This window comes from Heteronotia binoei, chromosome 15 (genome assembly GCF_032191835.1).
Source record: "Heteronotia binoei isolate CCM8104 ecotype False Entrance Well chromosome 15, APGP_CSIRO_Hbin_v1, whole genome shotgun sequence".
NCBI classification, from domain to species: Eukaryota; Metazoa; Chordata; class Lepidosauria; order Squamata; family Gekkonidae; genus Heteronotia; species Heteronotia binoei.
In genome coordinates this window covers 14,801,903-14,826,313 of record NC_083237.1, presented here as the reverse complement: position 1 = coordinate 14,826,313, position 24,411 = coordinate 14,801,903, and the positions used below count along the sequence as shown (strand labels likewise).

At 46.2% G+C, this 24,411-nt stretch overlaps 1 protein-coding gene across 1 annotated transcript; it reads left to right on the top strand.

Annotated features, from left to right (window-relative positions):
- The first annotated feature begins 838 nt into the window (after positions 1–838).
- LOC132583117 (vomeronasal type-2 receptor 26-like) lies at positions 839–20,544 on the top strand. Its single transcript, XM_060254787.1, has 7 exons — positions 839–912; positions 2,141–2,432; positions 8,558–8,805; positions 14,647–14,911; positions 17,708–17,834; positions 18,603–18,605; positions 19,634–20,544. Exons 1-7 carry the CDS (start codon positions 839–841, stop codon positions 20,542–20,544), a joined length of 1,920 nt encoding a protein of 639 aa, XP_060110770.1.
- Positions 20,545–24,411: the final 3,867 nt, after the last annotated feature.

The following is a 24,411-nucleotide window of genomic DNA, read 5'->3' as shown; positions in this document are numbered from 1 at the left end:
GAGGCCTTTCTTTTGCGTCTGCTGTTGTTGCTCCTTCAAGCTCATTGTAGTGCAAACTCTATTATGTGCAGCCTGAATTCTCCCCTCTGCCTGCAAGTCCAGGATTATGATCAGAGAGGAGATCTTCTGATTGGTGGAATCATAAACCTATTAAACTCCAGGCCTGACCCTGCTGACTTCAGAAATCATCCCAGCATGTGGAAAGTCATAGATTACTAGTAATTCTATTTTTTCAACATTTCAAATGATACGCTAGGTTATGTTCACTCTAAGCAGCAGAGTCTACTTTATATTTTGTGAGCTACTGGCATTAAACTTTGAGCTACTGCAGAGTGCTCTGGGGTCATCCTTCCTGAGCTAAGACAAAAATGTGTGAGCTGGAGACTAAAAAACTGTGATCTGACTCATCCTAACTCAGTTTAGAGGGAACACTGGTTATAACCTCAACAAACAGAAAATATAACTAATGTTCTTTTTTAAAAAAAAATCTCTCATCTATCCTTGTCTCCTACTTGGTTTGTTAATTGTACAACTCTTTCCTTTTTCTTCTTCTTATTTTGATGTACTTTGTCTTAGTTCACTCTGTATGCTATTCATGGCTTGTTTGATTGAGTGATTATTCCAGAATGCATGCACTGTTCCCAACAAAAAAATTCTCTTTGTCAGCTCTCACTTCTCCATTCATAATTGTATAAATCTCCATCACCATGTTCCCTCCCCTCAGTCCATCCCTTTTCTAAACTGAAAAGTGCTAGCATCTTCAGCCTTTTCTCCTAGGTTCTCTACCTCCCTACTCATCTTGCTTGCCCTCTTTGGTACTTTCCCCCACCCCTATGATATGCTTTTTGGAGATACAATAACCAGAACTGAAGATAGTAGTCCAAATGAAGAATCAACAGGATCTACTCACAAGTAAGCATGCATAGACTTAGAATGTAAAGAAAAATCTGTGTTGTTGAAGAATGCATGTATAGCATCCTGAATATTTTTACTTCCCCGCCTACACCTGTCTTCCATATTCTACCAATTTTCTGTATCACACCACAACGGAGCCTCCGGGAGCCCGCCGCAGCTCGGCGTGGCGAAAGGGGGAATTTTGCCCCCCCTGGAGGGAGAGCGGACGATCTGGCGCGCTTCGAGCGCGTCTCGAGGGGGTGGGGCTTCAATGTTACTATTGAAGCCCCGTCCATTGCCGAGGCAGTCCTCTCGGCGTTTTTGGCCCACCTGCCCGCCCTGTGTTGTTATGTAGGCAGCTGCTGGTCGCTTCCATTTGGAGGTGCCGGGTAGGAATTTTTTACTCCCCGGCTATTTGGCATTTGACTGGGGGGGTGTTTTTTGCCTACCCTGCATAACATATCAGTGGATTGAGGAATTGGCTTCGGGTTGGTGCCGTGTTAGAGTTTGGTCACTTTTGGGCTTCTACGGGGTTTATGGCGGCCTGGGGAGGACCGGTTAGCCTCCCCCTTTTGGGGAGTTAGGGGTCTGGCAGGATCAACCTTTGGTGTGGCCCGAGGTTTGTGAAGGCAGACTGTCCTGGAGACTCGATTGGATGGGTGCCTTTCGCTGAGACTCGCGTCTGGTGTTTGGGCCCTCCAGTGCGAGCCTCCCTGCTGGGCCTGCCTAACGGGAGCTGTGGCTCACAGCTCCGGATGGGGGGCCGGGTCTCTCGCCTGCTGAAAAGGCAGGGGAGCAGTCTGAGGAGACCCCTGGCCCTAACCTGGCCGCAGTTTGGTTGCCCTTGCCGTTGCTGTGTTATTTAATAAAAGTGGCCCATAGTTTCACCAATCTAGTTGTGTCCGTCTCTTTATTCCAACTTGGGGGGGGGGGCAACTGTGATTTAACTTTCACCTCAGTGTTCCCTCTAAGCTGAGATAGTGTTGAGCTAGCTCAGTTTTTTAGCCTCTGGCTCACACATTTTTGTCTTAGTTCATGAAGGATGGCCCCAGAGCAAATTAATTTATATGGAAGCCAAATTGTTCACTCAGAACTTTAATGCCAGTAGCTCACAAAGTAGAATTTTTGTTCACAAAACTACACAGCTTAAAAGGAACTTTGGTTAACATTCTTCTTTTTAACTTCTCTCATGAAATAGGACTATGATATTAAAAAGTATGTGTGTTTCTTTCATTTCTCATTTCAGTATTTTGCCTGAAGGAAATAAGGAGGTCCTAGCCTTGGCCTATGCTATAAATGAAATCAATATCAACCCAAAGATTTTACCAAATGTTACTCTGGGGTTCCACAGCCAACATACCTACCATATTCAGAGAAGAAACTATCAGAACATCCTGAGAATTCTGTCTGGCTCAGAAACGAATGTTCCCAACTACAGTTATGATGTCCAGAAGAAACCAATAGCTTTCATTGGAGGACCAGACCCTGAAACGTCTCTTCTAATGGCTGGCATCTTAACTACCTACAAGATTCCCCAGGTACAATTGGGCACTATAAAGTCCACAATTTTGACATTTAAATATAGCCTGAAGTTACACAGCTTGAAGAATAGTGAGAAAGATAATATAAAGTGAAGGAGTACACTGATACAAGAGAGGGTTGCCTATTTGCTGTTAGATAATGGCTGCCTGGTAGGAGACATTGAATTGAAGGTTAACATAAGCAATATTAGAAATGGTCCCTAATGAATCTCAGTGCAATCCACTTTGAAGTGTCATTGTTGGGTTTGGAACAACGGATAAGTTAATTTGGACAGGTGGGTGAATTTTTCAAGATGAGGTGGAAGGCTGAACCCAATTCTAAATGCCAAAAGAATTTTAAGAACACTTCATTTTTGAGGATAACGATCCCCCTCCTCATTTAAAAAAGAAACCAAGATCGATTTTGCAGTAGCGTTTAAACTGCGGTGACATCCCTTTTTCCTCCAGTTCATTTGTTGGATTTCGCACATGTTGCCCCGCATCCTTGTTTTGAGCCACGGCTTTACAGTTTTCACACCACAGTATCTTGATGTTCATTTTTGCGGACTTTCTGAAAACCTGCAGATTCAATCCGCAACTTTTTCAGTGGGAAAATCAATCCTGTTCTGCGGCGACAGCTTTTGGGGGCGTTACCCACCGTTGCCTGTTAGCCCTCCCACTCCCTCCCCCTTTGACGTCGCAAGCAAAATCATCAGCCGTAGAACCTAGCACTGCGTTTACCTCTAACATGTTCTCTCTCCGCCATTTTTTTCTTAAACTTAACTTGATTGCATTACAATGCAAATGCGCAATTTCGCAATCCAATTGATTGCATCCATGCCATTCATTGCATTATATGAGTTAACATGCATGAGGGTTGATCCAGCTGGGCAGTCATGTCGGTCTAAAGCAACCATCCACCTACTAACGACACGTGCCTGCCGTACTATTCCATCATTTCTGTATTGTTATTATTTTTATGTCATTTCATTGCATTACAATGGAATCCGCATGCATTAAGTGATAAATGCATACATGAGGGTTGAACCAGGTGGGCAGTCCTATTGGTCTACAGCGCCCATCCACGTAGTGACATGTGCTCGCCTTATTTTTCTCCAGTGTCTTATTTTTTACTATTTTCTTCTGTCATTTTATTGCATTACAACACAATAGAGCACTGCACACAGTGCTATACAACTGCACATTTAATGCTAACTAAGTAATACTTGGAATGTAAGGTTCCGTATGCTCATAAATGGACTTTGATGCCATGTTTATGTTTGCTGACTTGGTGTGGGGGGGGGGGTTGAGGAATCTCGCGAGGACTGTGACTCCTACACGAGGATCAGAGAATCTCCCACATCACTGCGAGCTGACCAATGTGTCAGACATTGAACGTTGAAATAAACTTAGATCACTTTGTTTCAAAATTAATCTGTTTATTCAAGAACTAGTGGTCTGGGTACAAGCAGATTGAGTTTGATGCATTCCAAGGTTACTCTTGGATTTTTGTAGCGGCAGATAGCATAACAAAGAATTCATTCTCACACCCTGAGAGACAGTTGTCTGTTCCCACATTCTGTTATCTCTTTCCCAGGAAGGCTCCCCACTGTTTACCTTGAGGCTGGCTAGCTTCAAAGGCTTAGGGAGTCTCTAGATGCCAAGTGAGAAATTCCTTCTCTGGGATTTACAGCTTTCCCTCCTTGTTTGAAATGCACAGTACAGTCTCATGGTTAGTAATAGCAAACAAGATGGCGTTAGTCAAGTCAATAGGCTATAAGTGAGTTAAAGCAGGTACAATGTCTGACATACTGCCCCCTTAAGCTCGTGCTCAGGGTTTGTCTGGGTGCAGTAGGTAAAATTTCTTGAGAAGCTGGGGGGCCCGCAAGTCAGAAGACTTGATCCATTCGTCACAGCTGTTGGGGAAGTATTTCCATCAGACCAAGTAGTACGGTACCCCCCGCTGGATCCTAGAATCCAGGATCTCTTGCACCTCATGGTGGCTCTGGCCCTTCACTTGAATAGGAGGTGGCTCTGGAGGGCGGGGGTGCCAACACATGTTCCCAGGATCTTTGCGAAGAAGGCTGCAATGAAAAACAGGGTGGATCTTACTGAATAATTTAGGTAGCTCCAGTTCTACTGTCACCTTGTTGATCACCCGTTTGATTTTAAAAGGCCCTAAGAATTTGTATGCTAATTTCCTGCAGGTCTGAGGTAGAGGCAGGTTTTTGGTTGACAAGAATACACTCTCCCCTTCCTTAAGCTCCCATTGTGGCGAGTGTTTTTTGTCAAACTGGGCCTTATAGTCTTTCTTTGCAGCTTTCCTGGATCACCTCCCACCCTTTTCTAATTCCTTCCCACCATTGTCGGCAAGAGCTAGGTGGCGCTGTTCCCTCCCTTGTTGGCAGAGTTGGGAAAGGCTGCCCCTCATAGCCGTTCACAATTTGGAAAGGAGAGGCTTTGGTTGAACTGTGTAAGCTGTTGTTATAGCCATACTCAGTGAAGAGAAGCAGCTCCACCCAGTTTGATTGTTGGAAATTAATGTAGCAGCGCAAGTATTGCTCTAGAAGCCCGTTCACCCTCTCCGTCTGTCCGGGGGTGATAGGCTGAGCTCAGTCCCTACTCTATCCCAACCAGTTTGCAAAACTCCAGCCAGAAGTTGGCAACGAACTGCGGGCCGGGGTCACTAATGATCTTCTCTGGGAATGCATGTAGTCTAACAACGTGGTGGAAGAATAGGTGTGCTAGTTTCTTGGCCGTGGGGAGTTGCTTGCACGGGATGAAATGTGCTTGTTTGGAGAAGATGTCCACTACCACCAGGATGACTGTTTTCCCTTGTGAGGGGGGTAGCTTGACTATAAAGTCCATGGACACTACTGCCCATGGCCGGGATGCCGTGGGTAGTGGTTGTAGCAAGCCTGGCGGTTTCCCTCCCCTCTTTTTTGCCATGATGCCGGTTGGACATGACCCAATGAATTCTGAAATGTCTTTTTTCATTTGAGGCCACCAGAATTGTCGATTCACCAAATGGAGGGTTTTCACGTACCCGAAATGCCCTGCTATTTTGCTACAATGGCAGTGCTGCAGTATTCCCTGTTTTGGGCATGTAAAATTTCCCATCATGGTACCAGAATCCCCCCTCTCCTTTCTCTACTCCCTCCGGTCTCTCCTCCCCCTCCTTCTCCGCTTCTTCCTACAGTCGGATGCCCCCCCACGGTTCGGAGAGTTCCGTCTTTTTCCCTGATCTGGTGGTCACCCCTCCTGCTACTGCTGACGGAGGGATTAGGGAATCCACGACCTCTTCCTTTTGGCTCTCGTGCTGTGGGAGGCGGGACAGAGCGTCAGCCAGGAAGTTCTTCGTCCCGGGTATGTGCTTTAGCACGAAATCAAATTTAGCAAAGAACCCTGCCCAGCGGATTTGCTTGGCTGTTAGCTTCCGCCACCCTGTTAGGGCTTCCAGGTTCTTGTGGTCTGTCCAGATTTCAAACGGGACTCGGGCTCCCTCTAGCCAGGACCTCCACGTTTTTAAAGCGTAGGTCACAGCAAAAGCCTCCTTATCCCACACTGACCGATTTCTCTGTTCGTTCGAGAATTTGCGGGAGACGTAGGCACAGGGCCTGAGCCTCCCTTCAGGGTCTTTCTGCATTAATATTGCCCCAATGGCAACATCGGAGGCGTCGCATTGCACCACAAAGGGCTTTAACTCGTTGGGGTGGGCGAGCATGGGTTCGCTTGTGAACGCCCTCTTTAGTTTCTCGAACACTGCTTGGCACTGCGGGGTCCAGGGAAGGCGCGCCCCTGCCTTTTTTGCTTTGGCACCCTTCCCTTTAGTCTTTAACAGGTCGGTTAGGGGTAGCATTATCTGAGCGAACCCCTTAATGAACCCCCTATAAAAATTTGCGAATCCGAGGAAAGATTGTAGCTGCCATCTAGTTTTGGGGGTCTCCCAGTCCAGCACCGCCTGGATCTTGGCAGGGGTCCATCGCTAACCCCTCCCCCGAGACTCTGAACCCCAGGTAGTCTAGTTCCGTCTGAATCAAACCCAGTTCTCCCAGGTAAGAGTCCACACACTTAACCACTGCACCAAACTGGCTCTCTACATGTTCCCATATAGATTATATTATGTGGGGCTATCCTTAAAATGTGTTTGGGGACTTCAGATGCTATAGAATGCTGCTGCAGCTAGAATGCTGACAGAAATGGGTCACAGTTTGGGTCAATTGGCACTGGCCTCCATTTTGTTCTCATGCACTTCTGAAGGTGGTGGCACTCTACAAGGCTTGGAGCCTGACCAATATTAACTTTTCAGAATTTTACACTGATTTTCCGAGACCTGCTTTGATTAACCCACCTTCTGAAGTTAGCTGGATGGCAAAATGAGTGAGGCCTTATTGATAATGATGCTAAAATTATGGAACTTCATGCTGAAAGATATTTGTCTTCCAGCAGCAACTGAAGAATTGTTTTGTATAGCTTTCCCTCAGTGAACTCTCCTGACTGTTTAAGCATTCCTGCTTAGCATTTACCACAATCTCAGACCAATTTTGAAATAGCAGCCCAAGCAACATCATAAATACTGGTATTCTCAGACCCATATGTAACATGGGCAATTATAATACCAACCTACCTTTGTAGCCTGTGTTGAGTAGTACTAAGATAATGTGGATGAGTCTCTTAGGCAAGAGAAAGTGCTAATGAAGTATTATTTCATTATGAAATATGCAGCTTGCACATAAGAACATAAGAAAAGCCCTGCTGGATCAGACCAGTGATGACCAATAGTTCATCTAGTCCAGCATCAATGTTCCCTCTAAGCTGCAGAGTCTTGTGAGCATTTTGGGGGGTGCTGATGGCTCAGATTTTTCTTGAAAATATTAAAACACATACTTCATTTTGTAGGTGTGATTTTCTTGCTTTGATTTGTTTGCTTACTATTTATTCATTCATTTATTGTTTTGATGAAAGTGTAAGTATAATTAGTGCCGCACAAGAAATGTGCCCCACTCAATGAAAAAATCCTGGCTGCATGCCCCACTGAATGGCAAAACAGGCTATGGCCTGTTCCCGTGCTCATCACTGTATCATCTGACAGCAATTCCACATTTTAAATATTGTCTGTGTAAATTAGTATTTCCTTTTGAACCTACTACACACCAACTTCGTTGGATGGCCTGAGTTCTTGTATTTCGGCAGAGGGAGAAAAAGTTATCTTTGTCAACAGTCTCTACCCCATGCATATTTTTGTAAACCTCTAATAAGTCCCCGTTATTCATTTCTTTTCTAAACTAAAAAGTCCCAGGCTCTTCAGCCTTCCCCATGGAAAAATGTGCTCCAACCCCCTAATCAACCCCCTCTGTACTTTTTCTTGTTCTCCAATGTCCTTTTTTGAGATAAAGTGATAAGAAATGTGAACAGTATCCCAAATATTGCCAAACCGTAGATCTTTACCCCTGTACAATATCAGCCATTTTATTCTCAGTACCCTTCCTAATAATCCTTAACAGAGTTTCATTTTAAGAAGTTTCATTTTAAGCATAAGAGAGGCAACGTTGGATCAGGCAAATGGTCCATCCAGTCCAACAGGTGCCTTCAGGAGGTCCAGCAGTGGGGCCAGGACACTAGAAGCCCTCACACTGTGCCCCCCCGCACCAAGATTACAGAGCATCACTGCCCCAGACAGAGAGTTCCAACCATATTAGCCACCGATGGACCTCTGCTCCATATGTTTATCGAGTCCCCACTTGAAGCTGTCTATGCTTACAGCTGCTGCCACCTCCTATGGCAGTGAATTACTTTATTTTATATATGGAATTTATATCCCACCCATTCCACCAAGACAGGCTCAGGGCCAGTTACAAGCAGAATAACATATCGTGTATCACCACTGCAGCACACTGGGTTGAAACTATCGTTGAGCTGTCCACAATGACCACAAGATCTTGCATTTCACATTGTGGAGACAGACCAGTCTTCTAAAGAGCCACATTTTCAAGTAAATGGATCATTATCAGCCCTATGGAGGAAAATATCTATGTATTTTGACTGATGAAATTGGAAACTCATATTAATCGGATGTTAAATCATATGAAAACTGTGCTACAAATAACCCTTTCCTGATGTAATAATGATTTTTCCTCCCTTAGATCAGTTATTGTTCATTTTCTATGGAGAAACATGATAAAGCCGACATCCCTTCCTTGTACCACACAATCCCCGGGGAAGAAGATCAGTACGATGGGATTGCACAGCTACTCCTGCATTTCCAGTGGAAATGGGTTGGGATCATTGCACCAGATGATGATAAAGGAGAAGGTTTCATACGGGCACTGCCCCCAACGCTTTACAAGAAGGGCATCTGTACAGCTTTCATAGAAAAAATAAAAAACATTTTGTTGGTGCCCATGCTAAAAGATCTAACACCACACTATTTGAGAGTGTCTTTCTTTTTAAACACAACCCAAACTAATGTATTTGTTGCATACTTTAACAGTCCATCTATGGTATCTCTGCTGTAGGGTGGCCATAATGTCTGAAGGCCAGCCAGGGACACTTTTGGGGGGGGGGGAGGTAGGGGTGCGCGCGCGAAGCGCGCGCGCCGCCGGAAACAGGAAGTGACGTCACTTCCGGTGACGTCACTTCCGGTGACATCATGCCACCTGCCGGAAGCAGGAAGTGACATCACTTCCTGTGACATCATTTCCCCCGCGCCACCTGCCGGGAGCAGGAAGTGACATCACTTCCTGTGACATCATTTCCCCCGCGCCACCTGCCGGAAGCAGGAAGTGACATCATTTCCTTTGATGTCATTTCCCCCAAATATTACCACCCCCAAAATATACAACTTTAAAAAAGAAGAGAAACTTCACGATGTTCCCTGCTAAAGAAAAAAATGCTCCAGCAGCAATCCCTCTTGAGTCAGATTCACAGGAAAACAATCCACTATCCTTGATACCTGCTTGTGCTCACAAACATTTCAACAAGACTGTCCACAATATCAAAGGGTCTTGATCAACAAAGCAACCCTTATCTACAATCAAACTGAGATCAGAACTAAAACCACCACTGCCAGTCTGTGCCCCGTAGCCCAGCCTGAAGGCAGGCGGATACAGGTCTAGAAAAGCAGGTCCTCCCCAAGCAGCACACAAAAAGAAAAAGGTGTTCAGGTGTCACTAAAATACTAAAAATTGCAAAAGAGAAAGGAAACCAAGTTCTCTTCATATTATTAAAGCGATGGAACGAGCTGTCAAGTCACAGCCAATTTGTTCCTTACCTTCTGTTGTGTGATGGAAGCGATCTACTGTTGTCTGTGGTTGCTAGTTTCCTGAATGGAGCTTATCTGGAAAAAAAAGAAACACACTGTCAGCAGTTTAAAATTACTTTGCATCTTGGCAGCTCTTCCAACACACCCAGGAGGTGGCTGCCTAGTGTCGTTTTTTTTTTTTTGGGGGTATCGCCATTAGCCCTAATCCCCAGTTTTGTTTTGTATTCATTTTATAATTACTATTAAATTCTGGTCTTACATTAGGCGCACACGCTCGCTAGGCGAGGGTGGTTTTCCGTTAAAGGGGGGGGGGGCGGCTGCCCAATGGGAGCCCCGTTCACACGTGCTTGGGGGACCCAAGCCCAATGGGCGAGGCGCACACACGGAACTTGGTGCTGCTGCTGGCGCGTGGAAGGAGGCCTGGGATTTAGGTTCAGGTCAGATGCCACTGCACATCGGCAAATGGGGGGAAGGGGGGGAAGGCCACTTACTGTAGTCTGTAGGGGAATCCTTTTCTCTTCTCCCCTCTCTCTTCTTCTCCCCTCTCTCTTCTTCTTCTTCTTCTCTCTCTCTCTCTCTCTGAAATGAGCAAGCAAAGCAGATCGAGTCCCGGTTAGGCCATCCCTCCACTGGAAATAATGAAGGATAGGGACACCTCCTTTTGGGGTGCATAGAATTAGACCTCCTCTACCTCAAAAAACAGGCGCCTTCCCCAGAGACCTGCAGATCAGCTCTTCATTATAGCGTATAGGAATCGGTCACCATAGTGAATAATGGAGAGCCCAGCAGACCTTTGCCTCCCCCGCTTTCTGATGACCCTGAACCAGGGGAGAGGGCCTCCAAACCGGGGGATCCCCTGCCCCCACCTGGGGATTGGCAACCCTATCTCATGAGCTTTGGATAACACAGAAAGAGCCAGAAGTGCACAGTCAATGGCAGGGGGCGATTCCACAGGGAGCAAAGGCTACCACCCACAATTCTATAGTTCACTACCCCTTTCCCTCTATAAACTGCCTTCCTAAACCATTCCATTATAATACAGTTTTATTACCTTTATAGAAATGCCCTCCTGAACGATTCTATTTTATGCAGTTCAGGGATGACCAAACTTCAGCTCAGGAGCCACATGTGGCTCTTTCGCACAAATTGTGTGTCTCTCAAAGCCCCCAATGCCTTGTCGGCTGGCTTGGAGAAGGCATTTATCTCTTTAAATAACTTCTTCAAACCAAGCCAGCTTGGAGAATGATTTAAAATTGCTTGCTTTCTACCTCTCCCTCCCTCCCACCATCTATTTGCCTTCCCTCCTTCCCTTGCAGCTCTCAAACATCTAATGTTCATGTCTTGCAGTTCTCCAAACATCTGACACTTATTCCATGTAGCTGTTATGTTAATCAGCCCAGTCAGGTTTTAACCTGGCTGCATCCCAAAAGTCTTGTAGCTTTGAAATTAAAAGTTAGCTACTCCAATGATACAACAAGAGGCATCAATGTGTCCATGTCATGCACACACTCATCTCACTACCATATCTTTCTGTTCACTGGTTTTGCAGGGTTTTTGTAATATTTCACACACACACATATACACAAAAAGTAACAAACCTGTTTAACCAAAAGGGACAATAACATGAGGTAACTTAAAAATTCTAGCCACCCAGCATGATGGCTACTTTAGAAACAATGAAAGAATCTTATTTATCATGCTTGATAGCACAAAGTGCTTACCCTTTTTACAGAAGATGGACAAAGGAAATGTGCTTGCAGCTGTGGTAATCATTACCACAGCACAGGAGGGAGGGAGGGGGAAGAGTTTGCAGCTACGTCCAGAATGTATGCCGTGCATAACCACAGTGGCTTCCCTCTTGCGTTATACTCACATAAAATAACAGTTGATAATGTTGAACAAGCACAGAAAGCTAAGTTTCCAGAAAACTAGATCTTGGTCTCTTGGCTTCAGCAGGGACAACAACCCCTTTATTTAAATCAACAGGAGACTTAGCAAGTTTTTATTCTGCTGTGAGCTTTTCTGGCCTACAAAGCGTGCTCTAGTCCCCAAAAGTTTATGGCAGAATGAAAACTCTGTCACTTATTTCTCCAGTTTTGCTGCTCCATGTGGAGTATTCCTGCGCACAAGAAGTGGCAAAAGCAGGGAAACGGCTACCCCCACAGAACTATTTCAGTTTCAGCACAGGAAAACATATGGTATCCTCCTTAAATATTACCTCCTTAGGTTATGCAATGAGCTTATGGAGTACACCTTTTATCACTTGCTTCCCATTGCATCCAAAATGCCTCTTTCTCTTCCTCTTGTTTCATTAGTTCCTCAGGGACCCTTGCAGAATCTCCAAATGTCCCTGCTTTGCTTTTTCCTGAATTACATATTTAGCCATCTTCTCCTGACTGCACTTTTTCTTCCTGTTAAGCTATGCCTTTTTTTTGCCTTAGCACACTAAAAAAAAAATACTCTCAATTCCTACCAGGGTGAAAATATCACAAAACCTCTACTCCTTGCTAAATTTCCAGTTTCTATTCCAAAACAAAACACACAGATTGGGGTAAGATTGTGCAGGCAACTCAGACATTTTACAATCCCCTCTCCCTTTCTATCAGGAAGTGCAGAAATGGTGTGTACTTTCATGCTAAGAAACAATAATAAATTAATAGTGCTGTAAAGACTATTGAATATAACCAAGTAATAAGCGGTTGTAAACAAGAGATAGATTAAGAAAAACATAGTAACATTATTTTTTATGAAGAAGAAAATTGATCAAGTAATTTAAAAAACAATATATTATGAGAGAGTTGTGCATTTATGTAAATCAAAAACCAGTATAAATAGCAATAGAAGTAATTAGTACTGTGACTCACTCCATGATAATCTAAAGCTCCTTATGAAAAGTTCGGGAGCCCCGTGGCACAGAATGGTAAGCTGCTCCAGGCTATGATGGTCTCAGGGCAGGGCAGGCCGCAGATCGCTGGGCCGCGGCGGCGGCCGACCCAGCCACCCAACAGGCGGACCGGGAAGGGAAGGAGAGGCCGCAGATCGCTGGGCCGCCGCCGCACGGGCCCAACCACCAACAGGCAAGCCGGGAAGAGGAGGGGAGGCCGCAGATCGCTGGGCCGCTGCTGCACGGGCCCAGCCACCATCAGGCAGGCCGGGAAGGGGAGGGGAGGCCGCAGATCGCTGGGCCGCCGCTGCACGGGCCCAGCCACCAACAGGCAAGCCGGGAAGAGGAGGGGAGGCCGCAGATCGCTGGGCCGCTGCTGCACGGGCCCAGCCACCAACAAGGAAGCCGGGAAGGGGAGGGGAGGCCGCAGATCGCTGGGCCGCCGCCGCACGGGCCCAGCCACCAACAAGGAAGCCGGGAAGGGGAGGGGAGGCCGCAGATCGCTGGGCCGCCGCTGCACGGGCCCAGCCACCATCAGGCGGGCCGGGAAGGGGAGGGGAGGCCGCAGATCGCTGGGCCGCCGCCGCACGGGCCCAGCCACCAACAAGGAAGCCGGGAAGGGGAGGGGAGGCCGCAGATCGCTGGGCCGCCGCTGCACGGGCCCAGCCACCATCAGGCGGGCCGGGAAGGGGAGGGGAGGCCGCAGATCGCTGGGCCGCCGCTGCACGGGCCCAGCCACCATCAGGCAGGCCGGGAAGGGGAGGGGAGGCCGCAGATCGCTGGGCCGCCGCTGCACGGGCCCAGCCACCCTCCGGCGGGCCAGGAAGAGGAGGGGAGGCCGCAGATCGCTGGGCCGCCGCCGCACGGGCCCAGCCACCCTCCGGCAGGCCGGGAAGAGGAGGGGAGGCCGCAGATCGCTGGGCCGCCGCTGCACGGGCCCAGCCACCATCAGGCAGGCCGGGAAGGGGAGGGGAGGCCGCAGATCGCTGGGCCGCCGCTGCACGGGCCCAGCCACCATCAGGCAGGCCGGGAAGGGGAGGGGAGGCCGCAGATCGCTGGGCCGCCGCCGCACGGGCCCAGCCACCCTCCGGCGGGCCGGGAAGAGGAGGGGAGGCCGCAGATCGCTGGGCCGCCGCTGCACGGGCCCAGCCACCATCAGGCAGGCCGGGAAGGGGAGGGGAGGCCGCAGATCGCTGGGCCGCCGCCGCACGGGCCCAGCCACCCTCCGGCGGGCCGGGAAGAGGAGGGGAGGCCGCAGATCGCTGGGCCGCCGCTGCACGGGCCCAGCCACCATCAGGCAGGAAGGGGAGGGGAGGCCGCAGATCGCTGGGCCGCCGCTGCACGGGCCCAGCCACCCTCCGGCGGGCCGGGAAGAGGTGGGGAGGCCGCAGATCGCTGGGCCGCCGCCGCACGGGCCCAGCCACCATCAGGCGGGCCGGGAAGGGGAGGCCGCAGGGCCACACTTACTGTAGTCTAGGGGGAATCTTTTTCTCTCCTGTCTCTCTTTCTTCTTCTTCTCTTCTTCTCTCTCTTTCTCTCTCTCTCTGAAATGGCAAGGAAAGCAGATTGAACAGCTCGACTGCTGCCCAGCCCAGATCAGAGTAAAAAGAGAAACTACTAGAAGCAGCGTGAGAAGCGGGAAGCGGGGGTGGGCAGCCACGTTCCATGGACCAATGGTGAGGGCCCCTAGCTGCCTGCCACGCCCCCAGACCACTTCAAGACTGCTCCCCAGTGGCTGGGCAGGCTGGCAGCTAACGCAGAGCCCTCACCATTGGATCCATTTTAGCTAAACCGGGACTTTTAATGGTCCCGGGATAGCTAAGCCGGGAGGCGGGATTTTGAGCGAGGGGGAGGGACTTTCCCGGGAGCCCGGGACGGTCTGGTCACCCTACTCTGCTGTATTTATTACAATTTGCAAAAATCCAAAAATTATCTATAAATAAGGTCTGGATCATGGCAGCCCACTGGGACTTCGTATCAGAAAGATTCAGAATGGACTTTGAAAGAGAAGCCTTCCACGGTGCATTGTCATTTGCAATTCACTCCCAAAAGGTGCTGGGATTCCATTCTTTTCTGTACTTTCTCAGAATTCAGTATACAAAACTAAATGACAAATCGATGCTCTCCTGGAAGCAGGTATTCAATGATTTAGTACATTTTGTCAATGCTCGGAAGAAGAACCCAAAGAGCCTTCCAGGACTGCATTCTGAAATGGAAATGCCTGGCCAAAGTTACAGCATCTACATTGCCGTCTACGCCATAGCACATGCTTTACATGCCATGCGCTCAGCAGGACAGAGACAGAGAGCAATGATAAGGAGAGACACAAAGTCATTCCCACAACCATGGGAGGTATTGTATGATTAATAGGGGTGCTTTCAGAGTCTGCATTGCTATATGCTTAATGAAGATTCTGCCGTCAATACTGATTTGTGCTCAGTGAAATGAATGGCACATTTTTGAAGGATCTTGCTGAAGGATCCAAATAAGCTCCAAATAATCTTGCACTGATATACCATATATATTTGTGTATCACATATCAATTTTGTTCATTCCCCCCTTCCCCAATTTAGCTCCATCATTTCCTGAGGAGAATTTCATTTAACAGCACTGCTGGGGAGAAGGTGTCTTTCAACGAAAATGGCCTACTGACAACTGGCTTTGATATCAGAAACTGGGTTTATTTCCCAAACAAGACCTTCTTAAGTCTGAAAGTTGGAAGGATGGATCCCCGGGATTTGGGAGACAAGAAGTTAATTATCACTGAAAACAGCATAGTATGGCAAAGCATCTTCAATGGGGTGGGTATCTGACTATACCTTATAAGGCACTGAGCTCCCACAGAAAGCGTTCCAATTCCAGTTCTGATTCTGAGCAATCTCACCTGCTGTTTGGGATTGATTCTATTAGGAGTGGGTTTCTTTTGTAAAGACTTTGAAATTTGTGAGTGGGAGGTGGCATGGTATAAACTAATCTAATAAGAGCTCGGAAGAGAAACAGGGTCAGTACTTGGATGGGTGACCCCCTAGAAACACTTTGCAGAGAAAGACAATGGCAAACTACCTCTGCTCCTCACTTGCCTTGAAAACCCCACTGTACTTACATAGAGACATGAACATGCTGCCTTCATAGAACGCTGTTTGGAAACACAGCATAGTTTTAAGTTAATATTTCCAGTTGAGTTTAAGACCTTTGATCATAGAAACTAATTAAGGAAATCGAAATGTTAATGGAGAAACTAATAAAGGAAATGGAAATATTTCTGGGTTTTTATAATAAACTTCTGGAGAACAGATTAGGGGAGTCATGCAAGACAATCCAGTTTTAGATCACAGATTAATATTAAGGGACTCACAGTACAGATTCTTGACTCAGTAGTCAATTCATCGAGTATCAGTGAGATTTCACTCTTTCTGATCAATGAAGTTCTCATTTCACTGCCCATATGATTTATAATATTTATACTGGCAGTAGCAGAGTGCAAAATTCTCCCCATATCAACACCATTCAATTCTAGCAAATCAATTTCAGCTTCAAAATTATTAAAAGACTGATCCTTTTTAGCCACCTTATATACAGTACGGAATATTGTATTGGTAATTTCCTTCTCTCTTGCTAGTGACTTCAGACACACAATTTTGAGTGTTTCTTTTCTTTTTTTCCTTCTTCAGTTATTTTAACTGCAACTTTATGACCAGCATTTTCTCTATGACCAATTGTCTGTTTCCTCAGAGCTGTTAGCTGCTGTTTCCGATTTTCACCACAAGATATTATCTCACAATTTATCCATTCTTTAGAAAGCCACATAGCCACATTCCTGCCTGTGCAGAAACATCCAACATTATTGCACACTGAGCACCCTAACTTGCCATCAAATCCATTCTTTCATTTTGCAGTTGTTGAACTGGGTCCAGAAACTTTCATTAACTTCTGAGACGGAAGTGGAATGCCCTGAGTCACTTTTTGCATTTTGATGTTCCAAACCTGAATTACTGGGAGTTGAAACTCCAGCTGTTAAGATTGAAGAATCCATTGACGTTGGTTAACAATAATAAATCACTGTCCATGCTTACATTTACTGCTGCATCCCAAGAAATCAAAAACAGGATGTTAGACATTGAGTGCATTAGAAGTTGAATAGTCTGGCTGACAAAATCTGCTCCCCTCTGAACTTTGAGATTCCGCTCAGCACAGAAAAGAGGGTTTCTTACCCAGGTGCCACAACAACACAAGACATTTTCTCTCGCTAGGTACAATGCTGTGACCTCTACCATTCTTCATAGCAGATTCAACAAATAGCCTATTCAGCTAGGTACTGTCCTTGTAAATAAAAATGTGTTTAATCAATTACCCATGTTCTCCTGCACTGCCATCTGTATACGTATCTATGTTACACATATTTATATCCTGTTTTAGCCAGTATGATCAACTGCTCTGATACACTTAAGGTCCATAGACTCCTGAATGATTTTTCTATCAATGTTACTGAGAGGTCAGCCAAGTTCCTGTGCTCTGCTCTAAAGTTGCACCAAAGGATTTAAAAAAAATAATTTCTGTTTATACAAGTGTACATGAAAGTTGTGTTTCTATCCTGTTTTACACTATTTTAATACGTACTGTTATATTTATGCCAATAAAGGCTGACTTGACTTGAATAATAAATTGCTTATACGTTTCATTGCAGCCTCAGTAAAATGGTCCCAAATCCTTCTCATGTTTCTCACTCATCTTGTGGTCAAAGAAGAAACACACAAAGGTGACAGCTCCCCCCAAATTTGCAGTGCTCCTTCATCTGAAGAAGCCTGGCAATGCTGCTGTTGTCATAGCAAAGCGGTTCTTACCTCTTACCATTGCAGAGCAGCTGCTACTCAACTTTAGGTTGTTTCCTCCCTCACCAAGGTCCAGTTTGAAAGAACATGGAACTTATTCATTAAATACTAGTATAATAATAGAGATTTTATTAACAGGAGCATTTCCTTGACATTATATTTGTCATATGGAGGCTCATTTTTCATGTCCTTTATGTCCTTTCTGTTACTTTGGGATTCCACTTGAATAAGCAAACATTTCAATACTGGTTAATACCAGCCAATGAGAAGTTAACTTACTAGGCTTCAACTAAATTCTTTGTTACATTTCTCTGTTCAGGTGACGCCTTCTTCTCTCTGCAATGAGAAATGCCAACCCGGTTACAGCAAGAAAAAGCAGGAGGGGAAACCATTTTGCTGCTATGATTGTATTGCATGTCCAGATGGAAAGATTTCAAACAAGACGGGTAGGAGACATTGTTCTCTATAAGCCCCAACCTCAGTGCCACCACATTGTATTGCTTATTGAATGCGCCATCTTGTTCCCTGTACTTGACTCCCACTGTGTTATCTGATTGAGTCTCAAAGAGAAAGGCAAACTGTAAATATTCAAAAGCTCCCACACAGTCTCCTCGTAAGGAATGACATCAGTTTGTTAGACAATGAACTGAGATCCCAGAGCCTCTTGCACAATATAGCCCTCTCCAGAGATTTTGTTAGAAGCCCTAAGAAGGCCGTCTAGCCGTGGCTCAGACTTTATTCAACTTGGTCTTATCATCAGTGGCTATTAGCCACAGTGTGTGTGTGTGTGTATATATATATATGTATATATATATATATATATATTTGGCCGCTGTGTGACACAGAATGTTGGACTGGATGGGCCATTGGCCTGATCTAACATGGCTTCTCTTATGGTCTTATGGTCTTATGGTCTTAACTGGCCCAGGTCGGTCTGATATTCAGGAAGCTGACCTAACCTTCCTAGATCATCAGCTGTCCCCTTTTGCCCAGCCTGCAAAGATTTATTTGAATTACTACTTTCCCCTAGGGACATATCTTCCTCTGCTTACCCCAAATTCAAATATACCAAAAGGAAACAGGGCCTTGCACTCAATATCGAATACCACTGCAGATCCAAATGTGGCAAGAAATATGTGCAATAAAATAAGCACTCAAGCACAGGAAATTCCAAATACATTTTAAAAGTAATCAAAATGCTATACCTTTGGTAGCAGGTTTTGTTTTTGAACCTCTGCCACTGCAGAAATCAAAGTAATTTGTACTGCCATTAGACTTCTTTGACTGCTGAGATGACAGAACCAAACCCCTTCAATTGCTGAAATAACAGAACACTGCATAAGACCAATTGCCTTCAGACAAAACCACATCAGGCCATTCTATTCTAAATAAAGGTATTGATCTTGCCTGCATCTTCCATCCAACCCTGTCTTGTAGTCCTATGACTTCACTACAGATGCCTTTCTGACTCTAGTGAGAACCCTGAACCATGTCCCATAAACCTTATATCCCTCCAGATGAGCTGCTAGAACCATAGATGAAATAATCCATTTTATTAAAAAAAAAAAAAAAAGGCTACCTGATCTAGCAACCATCTTGCTGGGTATTCTCATGTAGAAATGCCCATTTGTTGGAATCCTCCTGTGAGCAAGGTGATGAATAGCCTCTTGATTAAAATCTCCAGAGCTCCCCAAACCCATGATGAGGAATAATTAGCTCAAGATTTCTGGGCAATCACTTGAAAACTGAGGATCTGACAATAGAACTTTCCCTAGAAACTGAGGGGAATGTCATCAGCCCTCTGCTCAGTCTTTCTCAGACTAGCTTGAACTGCTACACTGCTTAGGTAACTTAATCACCATACCTACAGTACATCTTTCAACAACTTGACAAGCCCCTATGTGGACTTCTGTTTTCCCCTAGATGTTTACTATACCATACTACTTCCCTTCTCCAACAACCATATAATGCCATAGATTGTGGTTGGAGAGCAAGCAGGACAGCAATTCTGAGCTGATTAATGAACGGAAACATTTCAATTAATGAAAAATGGGTGTTGTCTATGTAGGTCCCATGAAACACAATATAGCCTTCTGAGTACCAAAGGGGAACCCCTTCTTCCTTTTTCCCCAGTGATAAAGAAGGGCTGGACCCAATCCATAATATTAGGACAACTAGATTTATGAGAAAGGCACTTCAGTGAGATGTTATGCTTGACTTAAATGGTCCCTGTTCTACTTTTCAGATATGGACGATTGTTTCAAATGCCCAGAAGATCAGTATTCAGATAAAGAGCAGGATCAATGCCTTCACAAACGCTTAAACTTTCTTTCTTACTACGAAATGTTGGGCATTACTTTGTGTCTTTTGGCCTGTTGTTTGGCAGTGATCACTGTGCTGACACTTGGAATCTTTATCAAGCATCAAGACACTCCCATTGTCAAAGCTAACAATCGTGATCTCTCATATGTTCTACTAACTTCTCTCTTCTTCTGTTTCCTCTCATCGCTGTTATTCATTATCCAGCCTGGGACAGTCATCTGCCCTCTTCAACAAGTGGCTTTTGGCCTCATCTTCTCAGTGGCTATCTCCTGCGTTTTGGCCAAAACCATGACAGTGGTTGTGGCTTTCATGGCCACTAAGCCGGGATCCAGGATGAGGAAATGGGTGGGGAAAAGACTGGCCTTCCCCATTGTTCTTTCCGGCTCCCTCATTCAAGTAGTTATTTGTATCATCTGGCTATGTACTGCTCCACCATTTCCAAATGTTGAAATGCATTCTCTGGCTGAGGAAATTGTGATGGAGTGTAGGGAAGGATCCGTTGTCATGTTTTATTGCGTTCTGGGCTTCTTGGGATTGTTGGCTTTGGTGAGCTTCATTGTCGCTTTCTTTGCAAGGCATTTGCCTAGCACTTTTAATGAAGCCAAATTTATCACTTTCAGCATGTTGGTCTTTTGCAGTGTTTGGCTATCATTTGTTCCATCCTATCTGAGCACCAAGGGCAAATATATGGTAGCTGTGGAGATCTTCTCCATTCTGTCTTCTGGTGCTGGATTATTAGGTTGTATCTTTGCTCCTAAATGTTTTATTATTATCCTGCATCCTAAACTAAATAGCAAAAGTCATGTAATAACTAGGCATGGTGAGGAGAAATAGACCAGTAAGGAAAGCTATGAAATCAATTCTAGAATTACCTCAGGAATTCGTGATTGAGTGTAATCAGGGCTTTTTTTGTAGAAAAAGTCCAGCAGGAACTCATTTGCATATTATGTCACACCCCCTGGTGTCACCATTGTTTCACACAGGGCTTTTTTGTAGGAAAAACCCAGCAGGAACTCATATGCATATTAGGCCACACCCCCTGAAACCAAGCCAGCTGGAACTGAGTTCTTGTGCATTCCTGTTTTAAAAAGCCCCTGAGTGTAGTAAAGGATCTGTTCTCATGTTTTATTGTGTTCTGTGCTTCTTGGGATTTTTGGCTCTGATGTGCTTCATTGTTGCATTCTTTGCAAGGCATCTGCCTAGCATTTTTAATGAAGCCAAATTTATTACTTTCAGCATGTTGGTTTTTAGCAGTGTTTGGCTATCATTTGTTCCATCCTATCTGAGCACCATGGGCAAATATATAGCCGTGGAGACCTTCTGCATCTTGTCTTCTGGAGCTGGATTGTTAAATTGCATCTTTGCCCCTAAATGCTTTATAATTATCCTGTGGCCTAAACTAAATAGCAAGGACCGTGTAATAATGAAGCATGGCCAGGAGAGATAGACCAGTAGGGAAATCTTTAAAAAACTCTTTGTACAATCAGGTCTCATTTTGAGCAGGAGCTCACAAGAGCAGAGTTCCGAAACTAAATTTTATTTTGCTCTACTTATCCTTTTTCTCAAAAAATAGTTGTTTTGGGGCACCATTGTTCAACCCCTCACCCCCCTCCGGTAAGAATTTTTCTGTACCCTAACAAAATCTCTGGAAGTGGAATCAAAAGCCAGCTTTAAATCAAGGAAGGCAGAGAACAGCCTTTTCTCATCTGAGCCAATGCATTTTTCTATCAGAGTAATACAGGGCGGGCAAAATGACTTAATGGAAGAGCCACATAGAATAAACGTTAGATGTTTGAGAGCCACAACAACAACAACAACAACAAATTTTATTTGTATCCCACCCTCCCCGCCAGAGCAGGCTCAGGGCAGCTAACAACATGATTCATACATTAATTATACAATATTGAATAAAACTACGTTTAACAGTTTAATTAAAATTCTGATTAAATTTTTAAAATTAATAAAATGTACTAGTGCTATGTTTACTTTTATGATGGCGGTTTTCTTGACAATTTCCTTCTTCGTCAGCGGAAGCCAATCGGAAGAGGATGGTCTTGCAGGCCCTGCGGAACAGTTCAAGGTCCCGCAAGGCCCGCATTTCCTCTGGAAGTTGGTTCCATAGGCTTGGAGCCATAGAAGAGAAAGCCCGGTTACGGGTGCTTTGCAGCTTCACCTCTTTCGGTCCGGGAATGGTCAACAGGTTTTTCCCGGCTGACCTCAGTGCTCTCTGGGGTTCATATGGGGAGAGACAGCCCCTAAGGTAGGCAGGTCCTCAACCATATAGGGCTTTAAAGGTAATAACCAGCACTTTGTAATGAACCCAGTATACAACTGGCAGCCAGTGCAGTTCGCGTAGCCCAGGCTGTATGTGCTCCCACTTAGGGAGCCCCAACAGCAGTCTAGCCGCCGCGTTCTGCACCAGCTGCAGCTTCCGGGTTCGGTACAGAGGCAGCCCCATGTAGAGGGCATTACAGTAATCCAGTCTCGAGGTGACCGTTGCATGAATCACCAGTGCCAGATCTTGACGCTCTAGGAAGGGAGCCAACTGCTTTACCTGCCTTAGATGAAAAAAAGCTGACTTGGCAGTGGCTGCAATCTGGGCCTCCATTGATAGTGAAGGCTCCAGTAAAACTCCCAGGCTCCTGACCCGGCATGCCACTTTCAGCGGCACCCCGTCGAAGACTGGGAGAGGTATTTCCCCTCCCCGAGCGCCCCGACCTAGGCAAAGGACTTCTGTCTTCGCTGGATTCAGTTTCAGCCCACTCCGCCTCAACCAAGTTGCCATAGCCTGCAGAGCCTGGTCTAAGTTCTCTGGGATGCAGTCAGGCCGGCCGTCCATTAGCAGGTAGAGCTGGGTGTCATCTGCATATTGATGGCACCCAAGCCCATGTTTCCTAGCAATCTGGGCAAGGGGGCGCATATAGATATTAAATAGCATTGGTGAGAGAACTGCTCCCTGAGGCACTCCACAATCCAGTGTGCGCCTCTGGGACCGCTCGCCCCCAATTGCCACCCTTTGTCCCCGATCCTCAAGGAAGGAGGAAAGCCATTGTAAGTCAGACCCCCTAACCCCTACATCGGCGAGGCAGTGGGTTAGTAGCCGATGGTCGACCGTGTCAAACGCAGCCAACAGGTCTAACAACATCAGCACCGCCACACCACCCCGGTCCAGATGCCATTGGAGATCATCTACCAGGGCGACCAGTACTGTCTCCGTCCCATGACCCGGGCGAAAGCCAGACTGGCAAGGGTCTAGGATGGAAGCGTCATCCAGAAAACCCTGCAACTGTGACGCCACTGCCCTCTCTATAATTTTACCTAAAAATGGTAAATTAGAGACCGGTCGGTAGTTTGCCAATTCGGCCGGGTCTGCTGTACTTTTTTTCAAGAGGGGACGGACCAAAGCCTCTTTTAGAGATGTTGGAAAGCACCCCTCCGACAGGGATCTATTTATGATGTCCCGTAAAGGACATTCAAGCTCCCTCAGGCAAGATTTAATTAGCCAGGAGGGGCATGGGTTCAGATCACAAGTTGTAGGGCGCGCAGAGGAGAGGATTCTGTCAACTTCCTCCAGGTTGAGTAGGTCGAAATGATCCAGAATTAAACCGGAAGACCCGCACGGGACCTCGAGCTCATGTACTGTATCCAATGTGATGGGCAGCTCCTAGCGGAGCGAAGTGATTTTGTCTGTAAAAAATTCCGCAAAAGCCTCACAGCCTATTTCTAATTCTCTAACGTTTGGTCTGTTTTGGGGCAGTGTAGTTAAATGTCCAATTATTTTAAACAATTGTGCCGGGCGTGAATTTGCAGACGCAATCTTGGCCGCGAAGTAATTCTTCTTTGCGGCCTTGATTGCCATCTCATAAGTGTTCTATAGGATGTTCTCGCCGCTTCACCACGAGTGTGCCGCCACTGCCTCTCTAGTCGTCGGAGTCCTTGTTTCAATCGGCGTAGCTCCAAGGTGTACCAAGGAGCCAGCCTTGAACGAGGGCGCAGAGGACGTCGGGGTGCGATCTCGTTGATTGCCCCGGATAGCCGATCTTGCCAGGCATCAACCAGGGCATCAAGGGAATCGCCAGGGGGCCAAGGATCCCGAAGAGCCATTTGGAACCGTTCCGGGTCCATCAGGCTCCGCGGGCGAGCCAAAATAGGCTCTCTGCCCTTACAGGGTTGTGGTAGCATCTCCATACGAGCCTTGAGGGCTAAGTGATCCGACCATGTTATTGCCTCTGTTGCGATTTCATTCACTTGAATCCCGGTCGCAAAGATCAGATCTAATGTGTGTCCCGCCTGATGCGTAGGGGTCGTAACAAATTGAGAGAGTCCCAGTGTTGCCATGGAAGACACTAGGTCCATCGCCTGAGTGGAAGCCGCATCATTGGCATGGACAAGACATTAACATCAGATATTTGAGAGCAGGAAGGACGGACGGAAGGAAGGAAGGAAGGAAGGAAGGAAGGAAGGAAGGAAGGAAGGAAGGAAGGAGGGAGGGAGAGAGAGAGGGGGAGTGAGGTAGAAAGAAAGCAACTTTAACTTTAAATGCCTTCTCCAAGTAACACAATGGTCCAGTGTAGATTTACCAGGATAGAATCCTGTCTGCTGTACGCTCTGGAGATTTTGATTATGCATGTTTGTTCAAAAGGTGCTTAGGATATAATTTACCTGCAGTGTCAAGGAAACGAACTGGACAATAGTTCTCAG